The 15,432-nt window shown below is 41.3% G+C and overlaps 1 protein-coding gene across 2 annotated transcripts in view; it reads right to left on the bottom strand.

The window, feature by feature from the left end:
• NPSR1 (neuropeptide S receptor 1) overlaps positions 1-15,432 on the bottom strand; it is a 142,597-nt gene that overhangs the window by 110,939 nt on the left and 16,226 nt on the right. For both annotated transcript variants that reach the window (XM_038557316.1, XM_038557317.1), the window contains exon 2: positions 3,986-4,118. In XM_038557316.1, the coding sequence (XP_038413244.1) occupies positions 3,986-4,118 (133 nt within the window). The remainder of the gene's footprint in view (positions 1-3,985; positions 4,119-15,432) is intronic.

The following is a 15,432-nucleotide window of genomic DNA, read 5'->3' as shown; positions in this document are numbered from 1 at the left end:
TAGGGCCAGTGTCTTGTCAGTGATTTTTCCTCATACAGAGAAGCTTGATACATGCTCCTCCGAAGGAAGAATTTCAGCGATAAGCAGGTAGGAAGACAGGCTGATCTTGACTTTTCTCCTATATCTTTTTTTTTTTTTAAGATTTTATGTATTTATTCATGAGAGACACACAGAGAGAGAGAGAGGCAGAGACACAGGCAGAGGGAGAAACAGGCTCCATGCAGGGAGCCCAACGTGGGACTCGATCCCGAGTCTTCAGGATCAGGCCCTGGGCTGAAGGCAGGCGCTAAACCGCTGAGCCGCCCAGGCTGCCCTTTTCTCCTAGATCTTGGTGGTCATCTGATAATCATGTAGATCAGGTTCTATGGGCTGGGCTTGATATCATTAGGAAATTTCCTTTATATATTCATTTGCATTATTATTGCTCCTGAGGCCTATAATGTTCCAATTTTTGGGTTTCAATGGTTTGACGACATCATGGTTTATAATTTTCAAATTATTATAATAATGGAAACTGGAGAAGAAAGTCCTAACAGAACATTTTTTTTTTTTGCAAGAGAATGCATTTTAAAACTTGGACAAACATGCAATTTGTCTAAACCATTATAAATGATAAGCTCCCCCTCCTTGCTCTCAGTCTCCCCAACCCCATCCAAAAAGCTTAATGTTCCCTTCACTTATTGAAAGTGGGATTCACACTATGAGATGGGCTGGGATTTTCTCCTGGCACAAGCTTTTCAAATTCTGATTTTAAGATTTTCTGTATCAGTGGTTGTAAATCAGTGGCCCTTAGGCCAAATCTGGCCTGCCTGTGTGGCTTGTTTGATCAGCCACAAGAATGGAGTTTGAATGCTGTAGGTGGAGTGTGCATTCTCTACTTCCCCTGGGTGTCCATCTTTGCCTGTCCCTTCCCTGGGCTCTTTCATACATTGGCTTCTGAAGGCATTTGAGGTGGCAAGTCCTGCTCCATATTTTGTAAATAAATCTTTTTATTGAAACAGACTACATAAAGTACACAAATCGTAAGTATATAATTTGGTGAATTATCACAAAGGGAACACACCCATGTAATTACAATCAATATCAACAAAAAGAACATTATTACCGCTAGAATCCTTCTGTCTTCATTTTTGTTTTTCCCCTAAAGCAAGCGCTGAGACAAAGATATAGACACCCACGTTTTAAGAAGCAGAGTGAATATCTGAATTTCTGACATATATAGATAGCTTCATCAGCTGTCTTTGGTTTGTGTTTCCTTGTTTTATTATTTTTATCCTTTTACTTGACTATCCTTTTACTTTTAACTGGTTTTGTCCTCTATCCTACTGAACCATGCCCCCAAATTATTTTGAGGCAAGTCTAATATATATTATCAGTTTATACTTGCCAACGCTTCGGTATGTACCCTTGAAACATAAGGACTCTTTTTAAACATAAGATACACTTTGAGTAAACACAGATACTTTCAATTCAAATCCAATATGAGGACTTTACTTAAACTCATCATTTTCATGTGTGTTCTCTTTATACTTGTTTGATTGATTTTGATCTTGTCGATCTTTATGGTACTTTATGAATCTGTATTTTGATGATTTTCAGGATTTTGGTAAAACTGTCATTATAACTTTAAATATTATTTCTGTCCACTCTCTTACCTTTTTTGGGGGAATCCTTTTCCCTGGGTCAGTGTGTTATTTTCTGTCTGCATTTTCCATCTTTATGTTTCTTCATGCTTCAATCTTATTATTATTTTCTAACCTGTCTTCCAGTTTATTAATTTTCTCTGCAGTTATGTTTAATTTGCTGCTATACCCATCTATTGTATTTCTAGCTTAGGTTATTTTACATTTTGCAGTTAGTTCCTAAACTTTCCGAACCTTGGCCAAGCTTTCCTCTCTGCAAATTCTTTATTTAAAATGCTTCTGATCTGACCCCTTGGGTTTTTCCAGGAAGAATTAGTGAATATAAAACAGACTTGAACATTCATGAGAAATTAAGCCTGATTAATACAGCAGAATATGAGGCTCCTGGGTTGCTCAGTTGGTTGAGCATCTGCCTTCAGTTTAGGTTATGATCTCGGGGTCCTGGGATAGAGCCCATGTCTGGGTCCCTGCTCCATGGGGAATCTGCTTTTCCCTTTCCCTCTGTTTCTCTACCTGGTTGTGCTCTCTCTTTCTCTCTCTCTCTCTCATACACACACACACACACATAAACAAAAAACAAATAAATCTTAAAAAAAAAACAGCAAAGTATGGATTACACTAGAACACACAACTTTTTAACAACAGATGGTGAAATTTCAGTGATTCATTTGTTAATTATTTTTTGCAACACTAAATTGCAAGCTGATATCCTTGCCACCTGTAAATTCTTACCCTCTAAAAGAGCACACAGCTCTGTAGAATGTGGGTTACAGCATAGTAATTAAGGAAATATAATGGAAGTAAGTTATTACATCATCATCCAGGGATTTTGCATCTCAGAGTTTGCTGGATGATCATGATTATCCTTCATTCCTACTGTCATAGAAGTGAAAAGTGGGCCTCCTATTTGCAGGAAAGGTTGAGAGTTGTTTTTTTCTTTTTTCTTTTTTTCTTTTTTTCCCATCATAAGCAGCACCTTTGTGACACAAGCTTCTCTCATTATCTCTGTATTTCTCAATAGTGCCTTTGGTTTTCATTCTGGTCACTGTAGCCCCGTTCAAGAGATGGGAGGATTTCAGGCTATCAACAATATATGGCTAAGGTTCTCCCGTACGGTGAGATACGGGAGAACGTATTACGGTGCCATATTTTTCCTATACTGTGGCTCAGGGCTAAATTTCTAAGAAACCCCCATTGTCATTACTGCAACTGAGAGTATAGCACAGGTTGAAATGTACCAAACAGCCCATTCTGACGATCATCTACCATTGCTTCTTGTTAGCATTTAATACTTAAATTTTTTTTTTGCATTTTCCCTATGGTTTGACTCAAATTAAGCTCATATCACAGCCGTCTTGTTCCCAGAGCTTAGGAGTCCAAGTCTGTCTTAGACTGGACCCTCCAGGAATCCCATTTGTCTACTCTCATTTTTGGCCTGTAGAAATAAGACTCCCTCTCTTTGTTTTCTTTCTTTTTTTGGGGGGGGGGTGTCATTTATTTATTTGAGAGAGAGTGAGAGCAGGGGGAGGGGCGGCAGGAGAGAGAGAATATCTCCAGCAGACTCCCTGCTGAGCAAGGATGTGGGGTTTGATCTCATGACCCTCAGATGATGACCTGAGCTGAAATCAAGTGTCAGACTCTCAACCTACTGAGCCATGCAGGTGTCCGTGTTTTCCTTTTGGACATGACCCCTTCTGATTTGGGCTCTACTCATCTTTGTGGGAGTTTTTATTTCACAGATCATTTTTAAACTTGAGAATGTTTCACCATTCCCCCTGTAAGTGTGATGCATTCACACTTCAACTGTACTGGACATTCCCCAAATCCACATTTAAATTATCCTGATCCCAGATATTATCTTATGTCCTCATATTGTGCCCACCAGTGGTGTTACATATCACTTATATTTCAAAAACAATGTCCACAGACTTCAATCTGCAAAGAAGTACTTGAGACTTCACATTTGTTATTGAATAGAGATAATTCTGGTCCATTTGCTGGGATGTATTCTTTAAACTCATAATATGGTATGATATTGTCCTATCTCCTTAGTGAACTATGGAGGCTGTTGTGTGGAGAAGGGTGAAACCCCAAAGAACCCCTTGGTGGCACTGATAGTGGTATTTTCAAGTGTGTTACATAGTGAGTTATTTTTATAATGGAATCTTAAGGATATATAGATGTGTTAAACTTGCTGAAAGAAAACTCCAAATATGGGTTTTGTATCCCTATAGAAATTACTCTCAAATCTGCTGATGTCCTTTTGGATTTGATAGTATGCCATTTCTAGTGGTAAAATAATTGAAAGTGAGGAGCCCAGGAATTTTGCACAAGTGACTTACCTGTGATAGCCAGCTGAGTCACAAAGAAGGTCATTCTTGACTTCCTCTTCCTCCTCCATGTAGAGAACAGCACCATGGAGTTTCCAACAACGGTGAAAACAAACAGGACCCACAGAGTTATCAACTGCTCGGTCTGTAAGAGAGAAAGCAACACAAAACCAGTGTACCAGTGAGAACCAGACTATTCTATGGAATGCAAGGCTCAAGCTTTGCTGCTGAAATGTCTCCTGGTCTCAAATCCTCACCCATCAAAGCTCTACTCACAAGGGAACAGGGACACAGTGGTCCTTATTTACATTGATGGCAGTATAAATTGAGGTAACCTTAAAAAAATCTACTTGGAAATATATGTCAAAAGACCAAAAAAAAAAGTATGTATATTCTTAGGCCAAGCAATTGTTTAAATCCATGTGAAAGGGGATCCCTGGGTGGCTCAGCGGTTTCGTGCCTGCCTTTGGCCCAGGGTGCGATCCTGGAGTCCCGGGATCGAGTCCCGCATCGGGCTCCTGGCATGGAGCCTGCTTCTCCCTCTGCCTGTCTCTCTCTCTCTGTCTATCATAAAATAAAAATAAATCTTTAAAAAAAATAAATCCATGTGAAAGAATTTGAGGTGTGAAAAAGAATACTAAAATAGCAAAGATGTGGATATTTGTCGTAAGAATAAATTGGAAATTGTTTAAAGATAAAAGATAGTTAAAGCACTTCAGTTCAGTGAACTATTATGTAGCTATTAACAATGGCAACCATGAAGATGATGCAGCAACATTAAAAATGCTTAAACTATAACAGTAAGGGGAAAAACATGATAGAATTGTATATTGGGTATGATTATAACCCTGCAAAATTAATACATGTAGAGAAAAGACTGAAGCATACTAAAATGCTAAGATTGGTTATTTTAGGGTAGTATGATTATGTATTATCCTGCTCTTTTTTTTTTTGACGGAATTTTATAATATAGTGATACTGAAGTTTCACTGAGTAGTATATAAATAGTAAATAATGGTGGAAAAAAAAGCAGAAATGCTACTCATTTAAAATGCAAGTCCTTTGTAAGAAGTTTTCCACAATTCCTTCAAATGGAGCTTTCCATTTGTCTAAAATCCATGGCCCAGCATATGCAGAGGCCCAGGCCAGGATACTGGGATAGGCTGGACACAGGGACAAAGCAGAGCAAGGCCACAGATGGAGAACATGGGGCCAAGGGGATCCAGAGGCAAGCTTGAAATCAAAAGCCAAGAGACATTAGCCCAAACGGTGGGGGCAGAAGGCTGGTAAGAATGCATAAGTCTAAATTTGGAATCTGAAGGGCTTCTCTTACTCAGTGGAGCTAGGAAGAGCCTGAAGACACCTAGAATTTCATGTGTCAACTTGGCTAGGTTGTGACCACTTGCTTGGTGTTCACACAAACAGTTGGGTAAAATGTTGCTCTCAAAGGCATCCTGTAGATGTAACTAATATCTATGTTCCACTTGAGTTTAAATATACAGCAGATAACCTTCCATTATATGGATGGGTGGGACTCATATTTCAACTCATGAGCTGAAAGCCTTATGAGCAAAAGCTGAGTTTTCCCAGAGAAGGAAGTCTTCTCCAAGAATTCTTGAGAAATATAGAAATTATGCCGGAGTTTCCAGCCTGCTGCCTCCTTTATGAATTTCAGACTTGCCAGTCCCACAATCACATGAGCAACTTTCTTAAAATAAATCTCTCTCTCTCTCTCTCTCTCTCTCTCTCTTCCTATTGGCTGTGTTTTCTGTGGAGAACCTTCCTATACTCTCTAAATATCTGAGGCATCACAGTAGCACTTTTTCTTATATTAAATTAATTTTAAGTTATGCAGTCACAGATGCATTAACTCTTCTTTAAAAACTATAACAATTTAAGGGTACCTGGCTGGCTCAGTTGGTAGAGCACATGATTCTTGATCTTGGGGTCATGAGTTCAAGCCCCACTTTGGGTGCAGGAAATTATTAAAAACAAAACAAAACAAAACAAAACTCTAACGATGCAGATAAAGCTCAAAGCCCCTTTGCCACCACTCTGTGTCTTGATAAACTACCTTCTTCAAGAAGGTAAATGTTATTTTGATGACATTATCTTTCCAATCCTTTGACAGATACTTTATAAGCACATGTACACACACACACAATCATAGCAAATAAATAGTATTATGTATGTGGATCAGCAATTTGGTATTTACTATGCTCTGTATATATTGTGCATATTGCTTTTCTCAGTCATTTGGAGAAATGGGTAAATGAAAGGTGATACTTTTATACAGTGCAGTGAAATATTTAAATTAAAAGAAATGGATTCAATTTGTTGAAACAAAATATGTTGACAATAGAGGGAAGCCTCTAGACTGAGAGAGCAGAGGGAGCTGGTGAGTGGACTGAGTCAGCTCCATTCTTGAAGCCACTAACCTGCCCAAGCATCACTGGGGTTCCCTGGTGCTGCCAGGTAGATTTAGACCTGGTCTGGCAGGTTCCAGGGCTGGGGCATGTCCTCATGGTCTCTCTTCCAGTCCTATCCTGTCCAGAAGTCTAGGCCGGCAGCTAGGGTCTCCATGAGTCCTATATTTTATCCAACTAATATTTAGGTTCTCCATCTTAGATTTACAGATGGGTTCCTGAGGTCGTGGGGAGAGGCCAGGGCCTTGAAAGTGCAGATGGTGGAAACAAGGTGGTGTTGTGGTAGTGCTGAGAGGGAGGGTATACACTGGAATGGGAGGACTGCAGTGTTGACAACCTCTGCTACCTTGAAAGGCACAGGTGACAGATACTTCCAGTAGCTCACCAATCTCCCATTCTGTTGGCCGAAGGTCTCAGTGACACGGTGATGCTGATGGCTGATACAGGTGGGGGCCCGGGTGGAGGATGAGGCACCTATGTCCCCAATGTGGTCCTAATATGGGGCGCTATCAGGAGCAGTGATGGGGTCCCAGGAGTGTTCATGGTTCAGGAAAACATTAAGGGGCCCCTAAGAGGAGCTGGTGTGGGCATGCAAAGTCCTGTCAAGCCCTGCTGAGGATACAATAAAGAGATTTTCCAAGACTTTTCTCCTGTTTCTTTCAGGAAATCTATTTCACTGGGAGAAACATTTCGATGCCTTAAAGCTATTTTTTTTTTTCAGATTATAGAACAGTGTGTCACATCCAGCAAACTTCCTCAGCCTGGGTGATGGGGGTGTGTGTGTGGGAAGGGTTATTTCCACACTTGTCCAGTACCAAGTTGATCTCTATTGAACTCTTTCAGCGTCAGATGAAGAAGAAAGGGAAAAAGTTAGGATGTTTGTGATGTTTCTTTGCCAGATCAGAAATCCAGATCTCCACGGTGAGTGGGCAGAGAGCAGAGTCTGGGAGCAGACAGAGGAGGAGGCATGCCAGTCTGCGGGCGACGGTGGGGTGTCGGGAAGGTGGTGGGTACAGGGCTGTTTTCCTTACACAGACAACTCTGTCTTCCCCAGCACCCCCCACGGCTCTGCTCAGCTGCCCACGTCCCTTGGTTGGATGAAAGCAGCTGGCCATGTGTCCTGGTGGAGTCTGTGGCATTCGGTGGGCTTCCCACAGAAGTCTGCGCCACCTCAGCCACCTGGGGCAGGCCTCCGCTCACTGCTCCTCCAGGGAGTCTCTCTGCCCCGCCCTCAGGACGTCCTACCTGCTTTAGATCTCATAGAAACTCCCCCCAATTTTGCAGCAGGTGAGGCCAAACTTTCCTATTTTCTGCTTCTGACACAACTTTTTGTCAACCCAAATTATACGCTGAAGGCCTTCTGGATGACGATTGGAAGAGGAGATTTAATCAACTGAACTCAGGTAAATTTGAACTAGAAGTCAATGTTTTTTGTTTTTGTTTTTTTCCAGAATGTCTCTCCTCCTCATGCTCTCCTTTCCTCACATAACTAACTGCCTGTGGTAAGTGCAGGGAAGCCTCATTGCCAGAAAATGTTCACCCAAACACTGGAGTGGGTAAACGGTTTGCTTTTCACACGGTGCATTGGTGATTATGCTGCTGGCACCGAAGTTCAGGTGGCCAGAAATCAAGTTGCTCGGCGATGGAGGACACCTCTGGCCTCTCAGTGGGCACGGAACAACTGTGTGCTTTGTCTTTGTGTGGCACAGTTCTGACCCAGGCAGCCAATATTGTCAAAGTGGGCTTGGAGCTCACATCTGCTCTGCTGGGAGCACAGAGTGACAAACAAACACTGCAAATCAAATTATCCTGGTTAGATATATCAGTGACTTGGAAGTCGGGCCCCAGGAGGGCTGGCACAGTCGGCGCTAGCCAGGCCGAGCCTTTTCCTCAGAAGCTTTGCAGTAACTGTGCTTTGGGCTAGCAGACCCATGGCTCTCAGGTAAACAAGTCAGAGTCCATCCTCCTTGGGATTGGATGATGTCTATAGGGCAGGCCGAACAGGTCCTGTGGAATCAGGCCCCCTGCTCCTGCTTTATTGTTCTCTATTTGAAGACAATCTCACCTTAGCTCAGAGCCTTCAGCACATTTCCAGATGGAAATGGAAGAAGTTCCCCATCCCTTTCCTGTTTTCTGGAGACTTCCTAAGAGCCACACTCATTTACTTGTATATTAATTCATTCAACATCCATTAATTGTCTATAGTATAAGGTGTTGGCACTCCATGTAGAGTATATAAATCATACTGGGCCAAATTTAAATCCTGTTTTATCAAGTAGTACCAGGGGCAGTAAGTACCAAATATCATTTGAGATGCTTTACATATTGCTCATGGAATCATCACTTACTTGTAGGATCATTTATTCATAGCGTTCTCACCCATGCCCGCACAAACACAAACACACACAAATCCTAGGGTAATATGAAGATTTGGAAAATTATGACAATGGGAACTGAGGAAGCAAGCCCAGAGGCATCTGAGTATCACAATCAGGTGAGCGTTTTGTAGTAAAGTGGGTAGGCTTTGAAACCAACCTAGCTTGGGATCAGACTCTTTGCTACTCCCTAGGTGTGTAATACAGAGGTAAATGACCTCTCTGAGTCTGTTTTTTCATTTATTGAATGAAGATAAAGATAAAATCTGCTGCAATAGATTTTAGGACACTTGCGATAGATACGATGATGAAAACACAGACTCCTAGCTTAGGGCCCTATGCACAGTATACACACAATAAAAACTGGTTTATCTCCTTCCTTAGTTTCACACACGACATACAGGTTTGAGGAGTGATTTAAATAACTCACAGTCTTTTCAGGACAATGCTTGAATTCATCCTGTTCATCCTATTTTCAGTTCCCCCTTTTTTGGAATGTCACCTGAGCCTAACGGGCCCTCCACCCTGGCCGCCTTCCCCCAGTTGAGGATGGTGTCCCAACACCATTCTCAAAGCTATTGCAGGAATATAGTTGGGGATCAAATGCCCCCTAGTGGTCATGTGAGGCAAAACTCCAGCCAGATGCTCAATACTGAGTAGAATAGGTGGGTTTGAAATTTTTCACTGACTAAAGACTACAGTGTTATCAACTCAGGTACATGGTTGTAGGCACAACTAATTGGTTTTCAACCTCAAAGCAATGAGGCCATGCAGTGACGTCATCTCTGCAGATCAGAAATACGAAGACCTGGGACTTAAAGGGATGAACTACAGCATTCCCTGGCTGATACTTGGGTTTTCACTCCATAGGATAGGCTTCCAGAGCCAAAAGGATGCCTCTGAGGGGAGGTATTAAGTCTAGGTCACCACCCCAGATTGGCATTCCGTCTTCCTCGTAGAAAGTGCTTAATAAATATCTGTTGGATGGATATACAGCTACTGACGAGAGAAAGGGTACTTACACGTATCACAGAACGGATTATCTGAAATGGGAATTATCTCAGGAAATACAAGACATTAAGTTGGGTGACACTAGTTAATGTTGGTTATGTCAGACTTGTCTGGAGGGGAAAAAACATGATTTATACAAATTCAAGGAATGGCGATCCTCCTTTCCAGAGGAGTCGTGGAAACTGGAATTAAAAAACAAAAAACAAACAAACAAACAAACAAAAACAGCGTCTAAAGTATCTTTAACAATATAGGGTACATGGGAACTAACACTATTGGAGTGAATCACATTAATCTAGCACCCGACTTACTTAGTTTGTCATGTATAGTAGGTGCTTAATAAGTTTATTTTTAATAGGTTTGTTCTTTTTTTAAAGATTTTATTTATTCATGAGAGACACACAGGGAGAGGCAGTGACATAGGCAGAGGGAGAAGCAGGCTTCCCACAAGGAGCCTGATGTAGGATGTGATCCCAGGATCCTGGGATCACTACCCAAGCTAAGGCAGACCCTCGACCACTGAGCCACTCAGATACCCCTTAATAAGTTTGCTCTTGATTGATTGTCATGTACCAAATATCATTTGAGATGCTTTACTATTGCTCATGGAATCATCACAAATGGCCAATGAGATGTCACTGTCCTCAATCTTATAAATAAGGAAATGGGGCTCCTAAGATACCTGGCTACTAAGCGATGCAGCAGGGATGTGAGCACAGATTTACTTGACTGTAAAGTCCATGCTCTGCTTACTATACTATAGGTTTTCTGTCCCAATTTAGGGCCAGGATTGGTGAAGGTAACTCATTTACTTTCAATTTTCAACTGGGAAACAGTTCTTCATTTTCCTCTGACCCAAAATTTGTCTGAAGCTGGGTTTCTGGGGCTGGGTCAGTTTCATGACCGTGTCCAGCAGGACTGAATGTAAGGTCAATGCTCAAAATGTGTTTGGATGGCTTGGACACTGCAGCCGGGTATGGCTTCCACACAGCTGTAGTCATAAATATCACACAAGATGCAGCTGCATCATCTGTCCCAGGAATCACAGAACTTTCTGTACCCCTTACATTTTCATGGCTCATTTTGTGATTATTGTTATTTTTGTGATGTTGAAGATGAATCTCTCAAACACAGGAAGGAGCAAATATATCTTACTTCCCAAGAGAGGAAATGAAGTCTCAGAAAGGTTATGATTCAGCCGCAGTTCTCAGGGAGCAGCAGGCAAAGAAACTCTGCTCTCTTGTCACTGAGACTCATATGCCACCTGTCATTCACAGCACACAGGCTCTGAGGCTGCTCAAAACCCTATTAATTTGCTTAGGTGGGCTGCAAATATCAAAAGCAAAGATCCGAGAATGTCTAATTCCATTGAGGATGAATCACCACTCAATGCAGGGAGCACACAATCCAAAGTGAGACAGGTAGGAAGAGACTACAAAGCTTTGGATTCTAATTAGACTTGGGGAATGAGATACATTGAGAGGATATAGAAACCCCTGGGCAGTAACCATTTCTGCACGGTTGGGAACCTCTCATTCCGGAGTTTGTCCCAACTTCTCCCCATGTCTCACCCCACCTGCTGCTTCAGGGACACTGCCAGGGAATGGTTGACTAGAAGGCTTGGAGGTAAGACTGGGCTTGCTCCAGCATGCACACCTTGGCTTCTTCCCCCACAACTGCCTCCTCCTAATGATACCCCTTTTGAAGATCGGCATTTTCACTCCCCTCCCAGTAACCACCTGGGAGACACCTGTGCAAATACAGTTGAATTACTGTCATCAAATCACCTATCTGCATTCACCTTTTCATGCTATTTTACCTAGAACTATAGGAATTCGATCTAGGAGTACCCGGGAGAGCCTTAATTTCTACTAATCAATGATCAATTATGAAAAAATAATTACTATTGCAAAAAATAAGAAAATTATATAAAGCTATATACAAGTGTGGATGCTAATTCAAATTTTAAATTTTCTGTAAGGCTTTTCATATCACTTAATCAGGGGACCAGGATGGATGTAGGTTGCTCTCCCTTATTATGGACTGGTGGGACAAACTGACAGGGGGCCTACTGCTTGAAAAATCAAGAATGTGAATGTGATGGGAGGTATTGTCACAGCCCGGGTCTGTTGAGGTTGAGAGCATGGCTGTGGACGAACATTTATTGAAAATCTAGTTCTAAAGTTCAACGTAGTTTAGGGTTAGAAGGAAGGCTAAGGCAAGCAGCTCATAGTCTGATGGTAGAGGCATAAATGTAAAAAAAAGAAAATTATTGTGAGCTACTACAGTGGAGATTTTGTAGAATTCCAAATAAGAGACATGCAGTCAGACTTGCAGAAAGACTGGTCACAGTTGGTCAAAAGGTCTATCTTGGAGAAATTAATATGTGAACTGAGTCTGAAAAAACGCATAGAAGTAGCCAAAGAAAGAGTGCGGTGTCTGAGAAATAAATGTTAGGCAGTGAATCACTACTCTGGGTAGTCGCAATCTGAAGGAGATAGAATTGTTGTGTTCTGTTACTAATGATGGTGGGGTTGAGGGGTAAGGCAAAGGCAGGTGAAGCAATGAGGACAACTGGAGAAGGTTCCAGATGGAGACTTCTTTTCTTGGTAGCAAGTTCTTTTAACTCAGGACCAACACCCAGGATGGACCTTGCCCATTTAAAATAGTTGGTTTTTAGGACACAGGTCCAATTTCTCATTGTTAAGCCTTTCGTTGTGATTCACTGCCTAACATTTATTTCTCAGTTTAGCCTCTAGGACATATTAAATAACTGCATCAGCTCTTTCTACTTTGACCAGAAAGGGTTACTTATTGGTCTGGAGTGTTTTATCATTACTTCCATGGGTTATATTTCATGTTTAATTAGCAAAGTTAATTTCCCACTGCCTAATCGTTCTCATTTCAATCAGGATTTGGTGCATGGGCCTGCATCTGGATGGGACTGTCTGATTCAGCTTTTTGATTACTAGTGAATCCTTGAATTCCACCCGCAATTGAAACACCAGTGCCCCACATTCATTTTAATGTAAATCCCTTCTTGTGATTCATTCTTGGATCACAAGAGGACCTCTAGCATTAATCACAAATAAGGTGCATTGGAAGTTTCGGGGCAATTAAATTCCAGGATTCCATCTGAATTCCCATAATATATCAGACCACAGATATTAGAAAATCATCTGAAAACCCACTGGGCTGCAAGTTCAGGTAGTAATTAATATTTGTTGAACAAATGAATGAAGCTCCTGCTATGTACCAAGAACCGAGATTAACATTTAAATTGCTATTTGAGCTCTAGACCCTTGAAATAGAAAACTAACATTTAGATAAATTAGGTCCAAATCGATACAACATAGTAGAAACTAAATAATTACTGTGTAATAAAAATACCAAAAAAACTATTCTTCCCGGTGATCCACATAATTAAAAAAATAAGCCTGGGGGTGGAGGGGATGGTGCCTGGGTGGCTCAGTCAGTTAAGTGACCTACTCTTGGTTTTGGCTAGGTCATGATCTCAGGGTGGTGGAATCGAGTCCAAGATGGGCTCCAGGCCCAGCAGGAAGTCTGCTTGAGATTCTCTTCTCTCTCTCCCTCGGCCCTTCTGGCCCTACTCAGGTGCATGCACACATTCTCTGTCTGACGCTCTCATAAAAATAAATAAATAAATAAATAAATAAATAAATAAATAAATAGTAAGTAATTAAGTAAATAAGTAAGTAAGTAAATAAATAAATAAAATCTTTGAAAAAAATCCCCTAGGAACTTGTTTTCTGTTCTAGGGGTACTACTACATGGAGGCAAATCCCTCAGGAACCTTTCTCCCTGGGAGGCCAGTGCAATACAGACTCTCATACCTTCAATCTGTATTTCCAGTCCATCTAGGAGGCTCACAATCAAGTAGCTAAAAGAAACAGGGAGGACTTCAGAAAATAAAGAGCAAGAGCAGACCTGAAGCCAAGATATGGAACAGATGAGAATGGGTAGCAGAAAGAGGTATGAGAGGTGCTCAGTATGAGGATTCCAGGGAGATCATCCTGAACTCTTGGTGACTTCATTTTTCGGGGCACCTAAGTTGGGTGATTTGTCAGAAGAGTATACATGGCTAATTGTTAGTTTGCACCCAACTCATTCAGCTGGTGGTTTGCCTTGGTTTCCATTTGCCCTTTGGTTCCCTTGCCTGCATTTCTGGGTCTCCTACATGTTCTCTGAGTCTTGTAGGCCTCTCCTGCCCAGGGTAGGGCATTAGTGTGTCCACCTCTCATTGGTCATTCCATGGGAGCCTATCTGGGCCTACAGATGCAACCACCCACCTAGCTGCAAGCATCACTCTCACCTGAGCCTCTTGGATTTGATGGGATTGGCCATATCACCCTGGGCCAGGAGTCTTGGTCACCCAGCGGGGTCCAGTTCCCTAAAGACTGGTCCTCTAGGCTGATGCCTGCCTCTGTCTAAGCCACTTTTCTACTATTCCCCACTTACCATGGAAGTCTAAGCACACTTTGTGATTCAGCCTATCCCCGTGATGATAGAAAAATGATGCAAGAGTGGAAAAGTAGATTTTTCAAAGGAACAGAAACTCACAGGTTGCATGCATAATTCAGAATTCACTATCAAAATCTCAAATGGGGCTGAGGTGGGAAAAAAATTATAAGGAGAGCAATATCAGAGAGTGGAGAACCACATGAAATGAGAGAATTGTTAGCACTGTTCCAAAAAATTCCTGAATCCAACTGTGGCTCTGAAAGTGCATACCCTTAATTATTTAAAGACCAGCTCCCTCTCAACCGCACAGGAGTCATTGCTAGAGAGCTACTGGCAGCTCCCCAGACCTCTCCATGTGTGAGCCTCAGGGGCCAGGACATTCTCTGGAACCCCTCCTCCCTCTATTTAGCATATGTTGCTGTCACCAAAGGTGTCTTGCTTTCAGATGCCTTTTAGAACCTCCCTCAAGGTTTCTCTACAGGAAGAAATTGATCCTTTCATTTGCTTTCATGGAAATGCAATGCACAAAATATATTTGGAAGTCTGCGTGGTATATTTTATAGGGTTATTTTATTATTTCTGGTAATAAAAATAATATGTGTTTATGGTCAAAAATACTTAAAAGAACAAAGACAAAAACACACCTTCCAGAGAGGATTTCTCACTTTCCCATCTTCTTATATTTTCTTCCATATTTCCTGAGTATATATCTATGTAGCCTATACAAGTTGGAACATATTATGCATACAGTTTAATATGATTTAAAAAAACTTTAGCATTGAATGAAGAGCAATGATTATTGCAGGTGCATAACATTCTTTAATATTTCAGCCTGTGATTATATCATAATTTTATTCTTCTATTGTTAGATACTTATGGAAAAAAACAACCTAATGCTTAAAACCATGTCTCAACTTTCTTTGAATATATCTTTAGTATTCTTATGGTTCAATCCTGCGAGCAGAATTACTAAATCCAAGTGAGAATATACTGTTGGGCTTGCATGTATATTACCAAATTGCTCTCCAGAATAGTTAGGTTAATTGTCCCGATTTACTAACAGTATTACAGAACTGTTACACGCTTTACATGATATTTTTCTTCAATCTTTGCCAATTTGATATGCCTCACTGTTAAGTGTGTACCATTCACACCACTGGCAAAC

This window comes from Canis lupus, chromosome 14 (assembly GCF_011100685.1).
Source record: "Canis lupus familiaris isolate Mischka breed German Shepherd chromosome 14, alternate assembly UU_Cfam_GSD_1.0, whole genome shotgun sequence".
Classification (NCBI taxonomy): Eukaryota; Metazoa; Chordata; class Mammalia; order Carnivora; family Canidae; genus Canis; species Canis lupus.
Note: the sequence above shows the minus strand (reverse complement) of the source record. Positions and strands in the feature narration are given on the sequence as shown.